The sequence below is a fragment of the Chelonoidis abingdonii genome, chromosome 4 (assembly GCF_003597395.2).
Source record: "Chelonoidis abingdonii isolate Lonesome George chromosome 4, CheloAbing_2.0, whole genome shotgun sequence".
NCBI lineage: Eukaryota > Metazoa > Chordata > Testudines > Testudinidae > Chelonoidis > Chelonoidis abingdonii.
The window spans coordinates 21,206,956-21,225,128 of NC_133772.1; the positions used below are offsets into that span (position 1 = coordinate 21,206,956).

The 18,173-nt window shown below is 41.2% G+C and overlaps 1 protein-coding gene across 1 annotated transcript; it reads right to left on the minus strand.

Moving 5' to 3' along the window:
• Nucleotides 1-829: 829 nt before the first annotated feature.
• Nucleotides 830-8,861, minus strand: SRSF3 (serine and arginine rich splicing factor 3). The gene is made up of 6 exons (XM_032804850.2): nucleotides 8,740-8,861; nucleotides 7,435-7,642; nucleotides 5,661-5,795; nucleotides 3,479-3,517; nucleotides 2,024-2,110; nucleotides 830-1,715 (listed from the first exon to the last, which is right to left on the minus strand). The coding sequence occupies exons 2-6, from the start codon at nucleotides 7,638-7,640 to the stop codon at nucleotides 1,688-1,690; spliced, it is 495 nt and encodes a 164-aa protein (XP_032660741.1). The 5' UTR covers nucleotides 7,641-7,642; nucleotides 8,740-8,861; the 3' UTR covers nucleotides 830-1,687.
• Between the last annotated feature and the right edge of the window lie 9,312 nt (nucleotides 8,862-18,173).

An 18,173-nucleotide genomic window follows, 5' to 3' on the forward strand; every position in this document is an offset into this window, starting at 1 on the left:
CATTCCATTTTATTAACACCTAACAACTGTATTTTCCATGTGAATAAAAAGGTCAGAGTAGAATGGTACTAGTATAAACAATTCCTTGCATTAAAACTTCAAGATTAGAGTAAATGATGCAGCACCCTTTCTTTTTAGAGACATTTCAGGAAATTGAACCACAAGATTGTTCGAAGTATGATGGATTTAATCTAAATGCACAAAAATCAAAGAATGATGTACCAATTCCCCCCCCTACATAGGAAGAAAAGGAGCATTATGCAGTTTGGCGCTCTAATTACACTTGAATCATGCCATGAATTTTTACACTCTGGGTGAAACCTCCATGCAAGACTTCAGTTTACAGACAAGCAATTTTAAGTCTCATGGACATACATGATAAAGCTAGGTTGACAAATTCTGAATCTCTGGTTATTAAACAGGTTGCCAACTCAATTATGGGAAGTCAACACCCTAGATATACTTAAGTGTTTTTTAACAAGTGTCTCATCACTGAGAAGCACAACACTAAGCACTGAATTTAAGAGTAATCCTGACAGACTGCCCAGCCATCATCATAGGATCATAGACCCAGCCTTGTTAAGTCATTGAGCACAGTTAACTATTTCCAAGTAGCAAGGGGCTTCTCAATGACTTGCATTTTACAACTGAAATGTAGTACTGCTTACTAGCTAATTATTCCAAATATTAACTTTAAATAACTGCAATTTGACTCCCTTTACCTTGAAAGGGTATTAGATTAGAACTAAGATGTGCCTAAGCCATCCTGATTTAAATGTTATGCATAGAAACGTGTTAAGAGACTCAAAAGTTAAATGCTTACAACAAATTTGTAACCAAAAACTTTAATCCCAAGGATTTCACAAAACATTTTACAAGTGACATGAAAATTCTTGCACAGTAATGTTTTTCACTTGTACAATGTACCCATATGACTCAAGCCATCCACTCCAGTTGTGGAATTTGGTCTGCTCAGAAATTCTGTAACACATGGTTAGCCTAAAATGCAAGCTGTTTGGTTATCAAGTATTTAAAAAAATGCTCTAATCACATTAAGTACAAAAATTATCTAGGCCCAAGGGATAAAAATATACATTTTACATAATGTAGCTTTTCAGAATTCCAATGCAGGAAAAACAGAACTCCCCCAAAAGTTCTGTACAAAACTATCTGCAACTCAGACTTTCTACTTGCTACTGGTTTGCAATTTCTGCCTTCTTTCCAAAAAGCGTACTAGGAATCACCATCTTGTTCTGGATAAACTAATAGCCTGATGTCATAACAGATGTTTATTACAATGAATATTCACTGCAACCTTCCTTTCAAAAGTTATCTACATCTGATACCCGGAAAAGATTCCAGGACAGAATAGGGAAACTAGAAATATATTTGTCTATGCAAGACAAGTTGACCACCACTCAAGGCAAATGAAAGTTAAGCATATGGGTACACTGTAAAACAAGAAGTTCTATTACAAATCATATGATCTGTTCATAACCATATACAGATTCACATCTTTACATTTGTCACCTGTTACAAGATACAAGAAAAGCAAGTTCAACAGCTAAAACATTTTAAAAATGCACCAAGCTTTATGAAGTCTCCAACAAAACACAATGTTCTGTACATACTCCTCCCGCCTGTGCTCAGATCTAATGACTTCCTGTACACAGCTCCTCCTGAAGTCCTATTTTCTCTCATTTGACCTGGAACGACTAAATAAGAGAATGAACATTAATAAAATTAACTCCATCTCAAACTATTTTACTTGGGGAAGTTACTTCCAGTACAACTCTAAATTACGTACTTGAAACTTTTGGAAAGTACTTTAAAAATCTTTGAGTGGATGAAGTTATAAACATAACTGATCTTAGGTTACAAGTTCCCTGAGAAAAGACCTTACCTAAAGCACTAAAGAAAAATGTTCACTGCAACAGAGCTTTCAGTCACTGATTCGATGATATGGAATAAGCCTTTCAAAATCAAATAGAAAGTGAAATGTGAAGATGCAACATATTCTTACCTACGAGACCTGGAAAAGGAACGGGAAGGCTTGTGATTTCTCTCCCGTGAAAGTGATCTCTCTCTTCTTCTGTCTCTAGAGAGGGACCTATGAGATTACAATGAAAGGTGAATATCCACACAGGAGTGAAGTTTAACTGGATTATATTACAAGAGAATGAATATGCATGAAAGACCATTACTGTGCAAAGAAACAAAGTAAGGTCAAGTGTATTTAAGTGTCCTACAGCTAAAGCCAACAAGAAAATTGCAGGCCTTCCCATCTTTGCAATGTACTATTTGAGCACCACATTAGTTTTTGTATCAATTGCCTTTTTCAAATATCATTGTCTTATGTTTAGCATGTCTAGTTCAGCTCTGCATTAAGTGTACAATTCTATTACCTCATTAAAAAGAATCACATTCTCTGTAAAGTTTGGAACTATTTAATCAGGAAACTTATCCATTCATAAAGACAGTTGCCTCTCCTTCCTCATGTAGTTAGAGGAATCAGCTTGAATTCTGATATTGCTTAAAACTCCTACTGCATACTTACATTTTTATATTTAATCAAGTTTTAAAAATTACATGCACAGTACTAGAGCCACTGGTTTCCATCTGATAGTTTCCTGTGCCCAACCAACTGCTGTATCATGTAGCTACATGCTATCAAAGCAGCTTTATATTCCAAGAAACTAATGCAGAGGTCAGCAACCTTTCAGAAGTGGTGTGCCGAGTCTTCATTTATTCACTCTAATTTAAGGTTTCGCGTGTCGGTAACACATTTAAACATTTTTAGAAGGTCTCTTTCTATAAGTCTATAATATATAACTAAACTATTGTTGTATTTAAAGTAAATAAGGTTTTTAAAATGTTTAAGAAGAAAACTAAATTAAAACGCAGAGGCCCCAGATGGGGGGACCTGGACAATGTGAGTGCCACTGAAAGTCAGCTCAAGTGCCTCCTTTAGCACATGTGCCATAGGTTGCCTACCCCTGAAACTAATGCATTTTAGTGATGGATGCAACTTTTCCTATGAGTGCTCTGAAGTGAAAAATAAAACTCTAGAGACAGTCCACTTCATGAGTAGGACAGCTTTGGGGAACCATCAATTTCCCCCAACAGTTTGAGAGAGTGTCTCAACATAGCAGAAGGGAGCGGTGTAGTAACAAGGAAACAGCGTATTACTGCCATGCATGCAGTAATGCCAGAAACTTAGCAATGATGGAGCAAATCCAAAGTGATGGAAATGCCTTCCCTCCCCCTGCCCCATCAACCCTGGAACCCTTTAAAAACAGTCTTTAGTAAGTGTTTTTTAGAACATTTACCAAGTCTTAAAACTTTTATGTTCTGTATCAGCAGAACTACTTTAAATATGACACGAGTGACTACAACCAAGGATTTTACTAAAAAAAGATTCCTTAGAAAGCACTCTGGATAAAACAGTAGAGCCCATGTTTAGATAACTGCTGCTTACCTGCTGCGGCTACGAGAAAAGCTTCTCCTTCGTGGTGATCTAGAACCAGAAATAGAAAAATGAGCCTTTTTATCAATTTCTTTAGCATTAATGGGATGAGGTATTTCCCAACTTGTCAAACTCACTGTTGGGCCCAGTGAACGTGCCAAGAAACAACTGGCACCCATCGTCCAGTAAAAATGTATGGAAAGATTAACATAGTAAAAGCTCAGTGTGAAAAGCACTTTTTGCAACCAAGAATTCACTTTAACTTAATGCTTCACAGCAGACCTGTCCAAAGCAACACTTCCATTTCAACTAAATCCACTGCCCAGTACACCACACCAAAGTCCCACAAGTGGTTCCAAAAAACAGCATAGACCAATGTTTTGGAACCCATGCAAGCCAAAAAGGTCCATGACAAGATAAGAGATACCAAGTGGAGAAAAAGTGAAAATGCGCTCTCTGTAAATACTGATATGCCATTAAGTGCTACATTAGAACTGCATATTTGTGATGGGCATTCTCTGAAATGCCATAGTGTGTTTAGACTTAAAAACCTTAGCTTGGCCCAGTTCATCCCAAAAAAGTAATTGTTTTAAGTTCTGAAAACGGTTAGTAAAACCGTTTAAAGGTGATAGGACTTGGCAGATTTGCAAGGAAAAGCTAAATTTGTTAGAGCTTTATTAAAAATTTAGTTTGGCATCTCACATGCAAATATACCTCATTTACTTTTGGTTCCATGTACATCAAAAAGTTTCCTTATCACCCTTAAAAGTTTTATTCAAGCAACATATGTACGTTACCACTCAATTATGCACAGCCAGCCTTTGATTGAGAAAAATTATTACTTATAAGCCGCTTACTCCTTATTTTAACCAGCAGTAAACTGTATAAGCAGGAAAAACTTACTAGTTTTTGGTTTCAACAAGCTAGAAATGGTGAGGTGAGGCTGCCGGACTGACTGCCAAGAAGAATTTGCTGAAAAGGTTTTGCCAGATGTTGCGTTGTATTTAGTTGGTTGGCGAAGGGGGTGTTGTGGATTTTTCCTGCTTTTTTGTTAGCCGAAGGCTGCTGCTGTAGTTGTTGTGAAGACATTTGGTAAATAAACAGCTGAGCTGATTGGCCGGGAATGTGTGGGCGGTCGAGGTGGCTGCTGCCGATTTGGTTAAGGTTGGAGAGAAGGCTGAGAGAAAACAGCATGCTCGGGAACCAAAGGGCGGTGCAACCTGACGACTGGCCATGCCTGGGTCATGTGAAACGACACCAGCCAAGCTGAATGGGGCGCGCTGGTCACATGACGCTGAAAGGGCTAGTTGACTGGCTAATGCAGACTCAGAGGGTGGTGAGAAGAGACATGATGGTGACTCTGTAACGGGTTCATTTTTATTAATAGATGGACCAAAAAGCATAAAAAATGAAAAACAAGCCATCAGTACAACCATCTATCAGCTAACATATTCCTATTGTGGTTTTTTTTTAAAAAACAGCAAAAGGGACATGGTTTCAAGCTTATCCTGTGAGGACTTCACTCACCTGCAATAGGTAAATTCAGTCCTGTATGAACCATGTTGTAGGTGTGAGACGTGCACCATTCCAGAACATCCAGACAATTTAGTCTGGGTCCAAGAATATAGGCAGTTACTAAAAGCCCTGCTATATTTTAGATTTGAGTTTGCAAAACTCAAATGACAGACTGTCACAAGACGTTTTAAATTCTTTACTAGGGTCAAATTAGATTTTTACATTTAAAACGCAACTGTTACTTGTTTTACCATTATTAAACAGCTGCCTGCATGACAAATATTTGAATTGTTACGAAGTGGAGAAATGCACTTGCATGGAAAAGCTAAGTTGCTGTATGTAATGTTTGCCATTATGGAGAAAAGGAAAGGGAACAGCCTAAGTAGATGTATGGGAAAAAAGGGAAAGGGACTAGAAGATGTGCAGATTTTAGGAAGGAAAAGGGTAAGTCCGGGGCAGAGGGCGCTGACTATCAACTTACACAGTGACCTAAGGACAAAAGCCAACGTTCAATACAATTTATGTTCACCTTGATTTTTTATATAAAGTGTCTGGCATCACCGAATTGTGATCAGGATGTTTAAGATGTTCCCCATCAACATGCTTTAAAGAAAGCCTGCTTCTATGATGCTAAGTGGTAATTTCAACAGCTCTATGCATGATCTTTGACCTAGGGTACCTGCGGCGAGGAGGAGGACTTCTTCTGCGATAATCATCTCGAGGACGCCTACCCCATGAGGGAGGCGGACCACGATTCCGACTCCGTTTTTCACCATTAGACAGCTCCACCCTGACACGGCACCCGCAGAGTGTTCTGAAAAAAGGTTACTGTTAATGCTCCAAGCAACAAATCTGTCTGCACTGAAGACACTGACCTAGCACTGGAGAAGGGAAACATTTCTTGTGTACATTTAGTCAAATATATAAAGGCACTCAGCTATCATAATGAGCCCAATATAAAAATATTTAAAATTCACAAGTGATCAGAGCCTCACGTCCAAAGCTACTTAAACAGGGAGATAGAACCTTCTGGACATGGATTTTATAGATTTGACTTCGTTAACTTAAATGGTAGTTTATATACATCTGATACAGATGGAAACTAAAGATGATCAATATTAGTGAACACTACAGTTTTATATCTTCACAGCATTTCTGTCTTCTGTCAAGATAAAAATCTGATTTAATTAATGAAGCAGATTTTACTGTATACTCTAGAACAAAAATGGCTTCCCTAATATTTCTGAGAGAACAAAAAATCCTGTATCTCTTCTCTCCCTGTAAGAGGATTTTACAAGAAAACTAAACCATTTCATTTTTAAATTTGATTGAGATGAAGGGACAGCATTTAACACTCAAGTACAATTTACAAAAATCACAATTGCACTATGGCAGGGGTTCTTCCACCCCAAACCATCAGTGCTTTCCCTATGGTTAAATATATAAAAAAAATGAACAGGAGGGGTCACACTCAGAGACTTGCTATGTGAAGGGGGTAACCAGCACAAAAGTTTGAGAACCACTGCACTATGGTCTAGTGTGAATGTGTACTCAGTTGTTGCTATAGACACCTGAATTTAAGGTCGAGGTAGATTGCTCAGCTATTTATAATACATTCAGATCTGGCTGGCAGTCAAAATGCAAATGTTTTTATCAGTATTTTAAAAGATTTAATAGCTCAAAATTCAAATATATTTTTGTTCTCATGCATTTCAAATTTTAAACTTAGCTCCACTTTAAAAGCAATGATCCAAACACCAGGCACTTCTGAAGTGTTACATGTATTTAATAGTATTCATAAGTTATTTCACAAAAACAAAATTCCCTTCAACTCAAAATGAAGTGTTAATGAAGTGTCAATCTCTTGTGCCCCATATGCCAGGTACAGATGGAATCAAATTAGGCTGAACTCTACAGGCTTAAGTATTTCTTCTATATGAGTTTAGGTATTTCAAATTTCCAATCTCAGGCCAAGTCTATACTAGAAAGGGTTTGTCATATCAGCAAATATATCAGCTTATACCAACAAAACATTTCCTATACCAATTCCCCAAATGAAAAACTATAGCAGCAAAATGACTTCTTTGCTGGTAAAAATGCCTCTACACTAGGGCTTTGCCAGTTAAATATACTGAATCACACCCTTAACCAACATTACACAAGCAAATGATTCTAGATCTGACTTCAATGACCAAAAATATGAACACAGATTATCTGTGAAAAAGCTTATTTTTAGTTAACCACCTCAATTAAAATGGTTATTCTGCATTATAAATTAAACTAGTCAGTAAGTAATACTAACCAACAACTGCATGATTAAGGAACTCAAGACCATGATGTTTCAGTGTTACTCGATCTTGGTCAGTTTTAAGTGTGAATACAAGTTGTTTAATACTATCTGTAGCAATTAGTTTTAGTTAAATTAACTGCATAGCCTAAAAAGCAAGTTTTACCTTCCATCTAGTTCTCTCACTGCATCAGCTGCATCTCGGGGATCTTCAAATTCAACAAAAGCAAAGCCAGGAGGATTTCTAGCAACCCACACACTGCGCAGTGGTCCATAGTAGCCAAAAGCTCGTTCCAATTCAGTTTTGTTGCCATTGTTTCCAAGGTTACCTACATAAACCTTGCAGTCCAGTGGACAAGAGTCACGATGCATCACTAGAAGATAAATATTGAAAGTAAATTTTTTTTACTTCCATTCAGCCTACAGATAACTACAGTATTTTGGCCTAGATCCTCAGAGGTCATTAGGCTGCCACTTTCCACTGAAATCCATAGGAATTAGGTATCTAAAAAGTACTGCACCCAGAAACCACAGCAATGATACATAATGAAGCGTAAAGATTAGGCTCCCAGCAGGTTAACTTGTGTTAAAACTATAAACAGACTTGTCTTCACTAGGATTTTAACTCAAGTTAGCTAGCTTCAAGAAAGAACACCCTTCTTTGAGAGGAAGGCAGGACCTGTGGTTCTTTAACCCCTGGCTCCTGGAGACTATGCCAGGTACAGGTGGAATCAAGCTAGACTGAACTCTAGAGCCTCGAGTTTTTCTTCTAGATGTGTTAGTAGCTATAGGTTATTAGGAGACTCCCCCCCCGCCCCACCCCCTGGTTTCAATGTCGGGTCTGGAAAGCTGGCACCCGCAAAACCTGCAGGGGGCGCCGCAGCCCTCGCGTGCCGCGGGCTCCATTGTTCTCGGAGCAGCGCGCGAAGCGGATCTGCGCATCCAGGGGCAAGATCGGGGCAGGCCGTTGCAGAGGGGACCCGGGTAAAGCCCAGGTACCCGCCGCAGAGGGGACCCATCCAGCCTAGGCCGGGCATGTACGACCAGCCTGTCCCTCCCCGCCTGGGGCTACACGGAGAGCGGGGACCCCCCTTCCCGCGCAGCTCGGCGGCAGCCCCCGCGCTCCCTAAGCCAGCGCCCACCCCAGAAAGCCGCGCTGGGAAGGGGGCTCCACCCAGGCCCGCCCCCCGAGGACCTTCTCCCGGACCCCCCCGCGGGGCCTCTCGCCCAGCCAGGGCTCATCTCGCCGCGCCCCCGTCGCAAGGGGAGGTCTGCGTTCGCTCCTTGAGGATTAGCTCCCCGCTGCTCCCCCGCCCGGGTCCCTTCAACGGAGCGGCCGCCGCCCGAGCCGGCCACACAAAATGGCGGCGGCTCTTTGTTCGGCGCCGGCGGGGCCTGACGACTCCATTCGTCCCACCGCGGTGCCCAGCCCCGGGTCAGCCCATCCCCGACCCCCAGGTGAGGCGCTCACCGAATCCCGGGGTGGGCGCGAGAAGGGAGCACGCGCTACGCCGCAGCCGACTCGATCCCAAACAGGCTCCCGCTCTGCTTCTCTTCACTGGACAAAATGGCGGCCGCCGCCTTCCCTGCCCCGACTTATATAGCCGCACCCTGCCACACGCGCCCTGCCGGCTGTCAAATCACAGAGCGCCTCTCACAGGAGTGACAGTTCCATGGAGCTCGCCCTCTCCTGCTTCCTGAATAGGCCCTGGGCCAGCCCTTCCCCCTTTCATAATCCTGCAGGGGCAGTAGCAGACCCGATCCCTGGGGCCCATTTAGGGTGACCAGATGTCCCGATGTTATAGGGACAGTCCCGATTTTGAGGTCTTTTTCTTATAGAGGCTCCTGTGACCCCACCCCCCCACCTCCTGTCCCATTTTTTAACACTTGCTGTCTGGTCACCCCAGGCCAATTGGGGACTCAGGACGGAGGCTGTGGTTAATGTGTAAAGCCATGAGGGTAAAATGTTGCCCCCCCCCCCGACACCCCAACACCAGGGGGTTTAGTGCCAGACCCCAGCTGGTCTGTCTATAATGGGCTGAACCAACCCTCACCCCATAGGGTTGACCAGATGGCCTGATTTTATAGGGACAATCCTGCTATTCGGGGCTTTGTCTTTTATAGATGCCTATTACCTCCCACCCCGTCCCAATTTTTCACACTTGCTATCTGGTTACCCTACCCCTTCCCCCCCAGTCCAAAACCCCTGAACACAGGGATGCAGCATAGGCCCATTCCTTATAATATCTGTCTTACATCTGCATGGGGCCTTCCATCCCACCCAGTCCCCCATCATATTTGCCTCTCATCTAGGTATTTCTGGGTCCACCCCAGCTCCAGGACTAGAGGATCGTGATTGTGCCTTCAAGGCATAAAAGGCAACTGTCTTATTAACAATTATATAGCACTTTACAAACGTTAGTGACACCTTCAAAAATCTCATGGGTCAGGCCACAGCAACTCAAGAGATTGGCTTAAAAAGCATGAGCTTTAAAAAAACAAAACCAATAAATACTAGGTTCTTTTTCTTTGCCTTCTATTTTCTGAGTTTTTAGGGTTTTCTTAGGTCACGTTTCACTTTTTCTGCCCAACCACTTACTTTTCTTCAATAAAAGCTGAGATGCTCACATAATCAGTTATTGTCTAGGAGCCGGGGCTATGAGAAAAATGAGAAATGCAGAGATAAAATCACAAGAGTGGGCAATCAGAAAAATTTTCACAAGTCATAACATTGGAAAGCAATGTTCAGACTTGTAACACTCACCATGCCTTTTTTGTGTTTATTGAGGCATAGCAAATTCAGCTGTTACAAGTTTGAACATTCCTTCCCAATGTTATGACTCAAAGTGACATTTTTTCCTGTGCAAGGTTGTTAAGTGCAAATGTATCTGTCCATCCATGTATGTATCTACAGCCTGATCTACACTAGAATTTTACGTTCGTGCAACTACATCTCTCAGGAGTGGGAAAAATCTAACCATCAGTGTGGGCAGCATTAGGTTGATGAAAGAATTCTTCCATGACCTAGCTACTGCTTCTCAGGGAGATGGAGTACTTATGCAGCAGGAGAATCCCTCCTGTCCGCATAGGTAATGTCTACACTGAAGCACTGTGGTGTTTTAAGTGTAGACAAGCCCTTCCCAGCCATCATTTATCTACCCTAGTGTGGCTTCTGTAAAGGAAAATAGTACCGCTCCAATCTAGTAGAATTCTTTCAGTGCATCCACAGAATTTTGGATAAAGGATGACTGGATAACATCATTTATTTGGACTTTCAAAAAGTCTTTGATGAAGTCCCTCACAAGAGGCTATTAAGGAAATTAAGTAGTAGAATGCTTTCAAGGATCAGAAACCAACTAAGAGACATAAAATAATAGGACTTAATGATCAATTTGATGCATATTGAGGATGATCGTGTTGTGCTGCACTGTAATTCCAGTGTCACAATCTGGCAGCATCAAGGTCACAACGTCTGGACAAACTCACAAAGGGGATATTCCTACATCAGCTCAATAAAGACACTTGGCAAAATTCCATTTTTTAAATAACATTGACGGATAATATTGATGTTTATATTTAAGCACTTCTTTCAATTTGTATCAATTTAAATGTTCACATTTGTGGAAAATTTTGAGTGTTCAGGCAATAACGGCCGTAGACATGGAATTCAAAAACTTCAAGCTTTCTTACTGTTAAAAAACAAATGGTCAACTTCACGTGTCAAAATATGCCAAGTAAATATCCTTAAATCAAACTCTAATTGGTTGTCAAGCAATTTTTCTCACTTTGTAAATTTCAGTTATTTTGTCTGGAAATATTGTTGTCAGTTTGTGTGTGCAAGGTGAAATCGTTTACCAACATTTACTGCTAACAATCTAATCATCCCAAAGATAGGTAGATAGATAGATAGATTAGATCTAGGATAAATATATGAGTATTGTAAGTGTGCCGTCAATTTCTCCTCCTTCCCCAAAGTTTGCAAAGTACTAAAATGGCTTTTGAAAAATCCTGTTGAATAGAATTGTGAAGAGAAAGAAATATATTGCTTTTCTCCCTTTTTCTGCTATCATAATATCATGTAGCACAGTGACAAATATATCACTCGTGGCTGTTACATTGATGATGCCTTGGGGTGATTTACTTTTTCCATTCACATATTTCTGAATGTGGCACGCAAAACTGACACAAAAAATGAGCTCAGGGCCATTTTACTGTGATGGGTAAAGATCATACTGAAAAAAGGGGGTAAAGCTTATTCTGCCGCTCCTGAGGAGGCATCACTGATGTGTAAAGGATCCATCTGTTTAAAACATTGCAAGGAGTATGGGAGACACGGGTTTGAACTGGGCCAATATGCAGCTCTATGGCATAGTAGCAGCAACTCTTTCAAGCTGCTATCTTGTTCTACAGAATCTATGCCCTCTAGCTGTTATGGTTGTGAAAAAAATGTCAGAAATATGAATCATGTGTAACTGAGGATGCAAAGATGTCTAAGGGCAAATATATAGCTAGACCAGCAGGCCCTCTCCAATGGAGACATATGATACACCAGCAAAAAAATGCTTTTGCCAGTATGGTTTATACCAGTTCCTTGAATGGAATAAGTTGTACTGTCAGAAGCACTTTTATAATGGTATAGCTGCATCTACACTAGGGCTTTTGTCAGTATAGAAATGTCGCAAAAATTCACACCCCTAACCAACATGATTGAGATCTACTGGTGAAAACTGCTATCTAAGAGCTAAGTATTGATAATAATACTATACCAGCAAAAGCTTCTAGCCTAATTGGGTTTGTCGAAGACCTACAATAGCTCTGAGCTGCGTGAACTGCCCCGTTCATCTTAGTGAAGTGTCAGCTCAGATGCCCAGTGCTCATCATTTAAATGTCTACATGTTAACAATTTCATTCCTCATTCATGTAAGCAAGGAGAGAGAGGATCATAGATCTGTCCAATTTACTGTGAACCCAATGGCATATTTAAGTCCCACCAGGTGGGAGTCAAGCTCAAGGAGCCTCATGGAGCTTAGAGAGCATCATATTTTGAATATCTGCACAACATACTGTGAGCACTGTCACATTTTGTCTGCTCATATAAGCAGAGTTTAATTAGTAAGCAGAGTTTGGAAGAGTACCTCCACTTTTTTCCCTTCCAGGCTGATCCCCCTGGAGACTGATTGGGAGATAAAGAAAGTAACCCCTTCAACTTCTGATCCTTAGCCCAAGAGAATGTGCTACAGAACATTGGCTCTAGGACTGGCAGTGTGAATAGAAGGACCACAGCGCCACCATTTCCTGAATCACCAACAGAGCTACTCACAGCATATAGGACTTCTCGCAGACAGTACAGAGCCTGATTTGTTTGTAAGAGCCAATAAAAGCCCAAGCTACAGTGCTATGGCTACAAGCCACTTACTGTGGGAGAGAAAGATATCACATTAATGCACTTCTAAAGAGCTTTTCATCCTTTGATCTCAAAGCACTTTACAATGGTGGATAAATAGGATCATCCCCATTTCATAGATATGGAAACTGAGGTACAGACAGGTGAAATGACTTGTCCAGGATCACACAGCACATAAGTGGCAGAGTCAAGATGAGAAGGACTAAGACAACCTGATTCTCAGACTTTTGCACACTACATCAGAGCTCTCACCCTTGTAACTAGAATAAGTTGGGCAAGGATCAATTATGTAGTGCAGCTTCATTTATGCAATTATGAAGTAGATCTGGCTGTTAGTTAAATGGTTGCCAACACAATGTTGCTTCTGCCTTCTTCCCCTGGGAGAGTGTGTTGGGGGTGAAGGAGGGTGAAAGGATAAAGGCCTCACAACCCAAACTTCTATGGCTTCTATAGTGTGTGTGGGGGGGGGGGGTGAGGATTCTTTGTGACCTTAGTGTTTACTGTGAGGTGCAGATTCCTCTGATGATCTGATCTCTAGGTTAGGATAGGGTAAGGAAAGCAGCAATTCATTAGTGTCTGCTTCACCATCAACAAAGGGTGATGGACTATATTTACCCCTGAATCCTCTGGGTGGCCCTGGCTGGAACTAGAGATGGGGGGGCGGGTGCTGCTGTACCCCCTGGCTTGAAGTGGTTTCCATCAATAACAAGGTTTACGCTTTGGTTCAACAGCTCTCAGCACCCCCACTATAAAGATTGTTCCAGCACCTCTTCAGTTTGATCACTTGCCTGCTTCAATCCTTGGTGTAATATAGTCTGATATAATAGAAGCATGTAAATCCGAGAAGGAAAAAATCAAAACAAAACAAAATTCAACAAAAATCATGGAACTGATAAGACATTTGCAAACTATCAAATTGTTCACTCTGCTTGTGGGTGCTTTCCCTTGCTTACAACTCCTCATCTGTCTTTTCTATTCAGATTATAAGCCTCACTGGGAAAGGACTGTTTCTTATTCTATGGCCCTGATCCAGCAAGCACTTTTGTATGTGCTTCACTTTGCTACCATGAGTAGCCCCATGACTATGATTATTAATTATAATGATGATCAGTGTATTATAGTAGAGTGCCTGGCACAGTGGCGGCCCAATCTCAGCAGGGGTCCCTAGGTGCTATCTTAATATAAATAAATGACAACTACTGCCACCAATCATAATAATAATTAACAATTAGTGTCAAGTATCAGAGGGGTAGCCATGTTAGTCTGGATCTGTAAAAGCAGCAAAGAATCCTGTGGAACCTTATAGACTAACAGACGTTTTGGAGCATGAGCTTTCGTGGGTGAATACACACTTCATTCATCCGACGAAGTGGGTATTCACCCACAAAAGCTCATGCTCCAAAACATCTGTTAGTCTATAAGGTGCCACAGGACTCTTTGCTGCTTTAACAATTAATGATAATAAATGGAAAAGGTCCATTAGATTAGCCAGTCTGTCTCTCTGCAGATGACGGATTGTCCCTTATAGACCACATTCAAGTGTTTTGCCCAGTCTAGTTTTAATAGTTCCAAACAATAGGACTTCCACCACTGTCCTAAGTAGACTATTTGCCTCCTCTTTCCTTTGCATTTCAGCCCCTTCCCCCACCAACCTCGCCCTTTTGCTGGGCCTCTATCCCTTTTCTTTGCCTTTTCTATTATGCTCTGTGGATCCCTATTCATTTCCTCACACCACCTGGCTCCCTGGGGAGTTGATTGCAAAGCAAAACAAAAGAGTCCCTGGCATGGGAAACCCTGATTCTGTTTTCTATGCACACAGGCCTCCTCATTCAAATGCATTACACTGAAAACAGGTTATTGTGCTTTAAGGGCCTCATCCTATTTGAAGTCATTTGAAGTTTTGCAATTACTTTCAGTGGGAGCAAGAACAGACTCTAAACCACAGGCAAATTTAGGGCTTGGTCCAAAGCCCCTTGAAATCAATGGAAAACCTCCTGTTAGTTTCAGCAAAAAGAATGAGGAGTACTTGTGGCACCTTAGAGACTAAGACATTTATTTGGCCATAAGCTTTTGTGAGCTAAAACCCACTTCATCAGATGCATGCAGTGGAAGCTTATGCCCAAATAAATTTGTTAGTTTCTAAGGTGCCACAAGTACTCCTGTTCTTTTTCAGATACCAATTAACACAGCTACCACTCTGAAACTTCTTGGTTTCAGTGCACTTTAAAAAAGGCCCTAACATAGCAGAATCCCAGCCAGTTGCTTCCTAAGCAAATGATTATATCACTTGGAAATAGATCTTCTGATCTACAATAGAAAGGATTTGCTGGTACAGTTATATGGATGTAGTTATACCGGCAAACTCTCCTAGTGAAGATGCTGCTTATATCAGCAAAAGAACTCTTTTTCTGGTACCGTTTAGACCAGTTTCCAAAACAAAATAAGCTCTATTGGCAAAAGGACTGTTTTTTGCTGGTATAACTGTGTCTACATTACAGCTTTTGCTGGCATACCTAGACTGGTTAGCGGTTGATTTTTTTTCACACATCTCACTGACATAGCTATGCCTGTGAAACTTTTAAGTGTAGACTAGGCCCGAATCCTAACTCCAAATGAGTCCACAGAGCAGTACCTGTAGAATTAACTTACATCCGGACTCCCATGCTGTGCCACTTATGCACAGTTGCCAACTTTCATGCGGTAAATAGGCACCCCGACTTTCACGATATGCCAAAAATCAAGCTCATCCCATTTCAAAACAAGGCCAAAACAAGCCAATCCCTAAGAACCCCAACACTTTTTGTGACTAGATTCCACCTGTGTGCAGAATAGGACTGTGGTGGGCCCGCTGTGCACTCCTGACTCTCTCCCCCCATTGCTCCTGCTTGCCCCTTGCCCCCTCTTGCTGGGAGCCAATCAAAAAAAAGAAGCAACAAGCTATAAGCCAAACAAGCAACAAGCTGCAAACCAAAAACTAGCCAACAAGCAACTCCCAAGCCAATTAAGCCAAAAACAAACCCAATTTCTGCTCTTTTTTTTTTTTGCGGATTTGGCATGTCTGCTTACTAACTGTGTGTCCATGAGCAAGTCACTTAACTTCTGTGCATCTCAGTTTCCCATCTTTAACATGGTGATAAGGATATTGCCTACTGGTGGTGGATGGTGATGGTAGTATTGCGTAGTCTTGTATGATGGTAGGTAGCAGGCATTATAGGGATTAAATAATTAATGTTTGTGGAGCACTGATATAAATGTGCTATATAAAGTGCTTTGTGTTATTATTTTTAGAAGTACGACAATCAAAATCTGCTAACACTTCTTAGGTCTAATGTTGGTGGTTCTAACAGTGAGTCATTGGACCTGATGATCCGCTTATAGCAGTTTTATATCATAAGAACATAAGAACAGCCATACTGGGTCAGACCAAAGGTCCATCTAGCCCAGTATCCTGTCTTCTGATAGGAGCCAATGCCATGTTCTTTAGAGAGAATGAACAGAACAAGCAATCACTGAGTGATCCATCCCCTGTCGTCCACCCCCAACTTCTGGCAAACAGAGACTAGGAACATTCAGACCATGGTGTTGCATCCCTGACCATCTTGGCTAATAGCCATTGATGGACCTATCCTCTATGAAGGTATCTAGTTCTTCTCTGAACCCTGTCATAGTTTTAGTCTTCATAGCATCCCCTGGTGACAAGTTCCATGGGTTGACTGTGCATAGTGTGAAGAACTACTTCCTTATTTTTGTTTTAAACCTGTTGGCTATTAATTTCTTTGGGTGACCCCTGATTCATGTGTTATGTGAAGGAATAAATAACACTTCCTTACTCACTTGTGTCACACCTCTGCAATATCCCCCCTTAGTCATCTCTTTTCCAAGCTGAGACGTCCCAGTCTTTTTAATCTCTTCTCATTCGGAAACTGTTCCATACCCCTCATCATTTTTCTTGCCCTTCTCTGTACCTTTTCCAATGCTAATATATATTTTTAGAGCTGACGTGACCAGAACTGTAGACAGTATTCAGTATTCAGTGCCGCACTACTGGTATCAGTGGAGTTACTTCTGATTTACACCTATCTAAGTGGGACTGGAAAATTGCATGTCACCAGGGAGAAGGAGAAAGTTGGATCTGACGGCTTAAAATTGAAGGTTTTGTCAAAAGTACTGCAATAATATACATTCTGCTGAACACTTGTGATTTAAACTGGTCCAGGCCCCAAATCTTGTTTAATACAAGACTTTTGAAGCCACAACCTCAAAGGACATTTTGTGCCTCCTTCCTCCTGGTTCTTAAGTGGAAAGAAGTATCCAGTGAGGCATAGTAGTCAAGGTAATGCACTTTGGCCATAACAGAATGCTTCAAGTGATCATTCAGTGGCCATGTTTCAATTTCCCTGACCTGCCTGCAATTGCTCAGAAAAATGCAATTGGAGTTCTTACGATGAAGATGCCAGTAATTGCACTCAGTGAATGCCCACTAAATAAAGGAGATGATAAAAGTTCAAGGATGAATGAGGCCAGATGTTTTGGACTTGACTTTTGCTAATGCTTATTAGTCTTTGAAGATGTAACTAGGAAGCTCTGCCTTCATAGACAGATAATTCAGTGTAACTTTAGGCTACCTTGGAAACAAAAGAAAGAAGCAGGCTTCCATTGTAGCAGCATTTTTAAAACTAGTTTTTAATTGGTGACAGGCTTTGTCCTCTTAAATTAATGACCCTCGGACCATCGGTTGGAACTCATGTAACGAAGACCAGGAATCCTAATTTAATTGCCATGAAATATCAGGGCTCGAAATAAATTGACCCGAGGACAATAATAAATGCAATTTGATTTCAATAGGAGCTATCGGTAGAGACTGGACGGCTGTGGGGGCTGGTAATGGGATACATCTGCTTTTGTCTTTAAGTCACTGGTTTGATTCCAGCCACGGTTGATTGTATTGGAAATTTATGGCTCATGGGGGTCCTGTGCAAAATTAATTTCTGGTCTCTGTTTCCACTGAGCTGGTATCTTTTTCTTCAAGATTTCTAGAGAATTAGTCCTCCGAGATGACAAATACTTTTAAATTCAGAAAATAAGATTTGCCCCTCTAGAATAGACCAGTGGTTCCTCTGATCACCTGATGGACAGTCCACATGGTAGAAGACACCACCATAACTGGGACTTATTACTCCATCTTGTTGGCAGTCTGTGCAGAGAAATCAAGGCCCCAACTCCCCTCTTTCCTCTCACTGTAGTTGATACAGAGATCTGATCCAAAACACACTGTCGTCAACTGGAGATTGATGTCAGGTCAGGAATGGGACACACTGGCAATAGGCACTGTAGGGTATTATACCCCCTTCTTAGGGGAAATAGAGGCTTTTAGTGTCCAGTCCAATCAATTCAGCACCATTCTCCAGCATTAAAGGTATTAACATAAGTAAACAAATCAATAAATAACCAAACCCTGAATTTTATGTGAGGAAAAACAAAAGTTCAAAATGCTTTCTAGC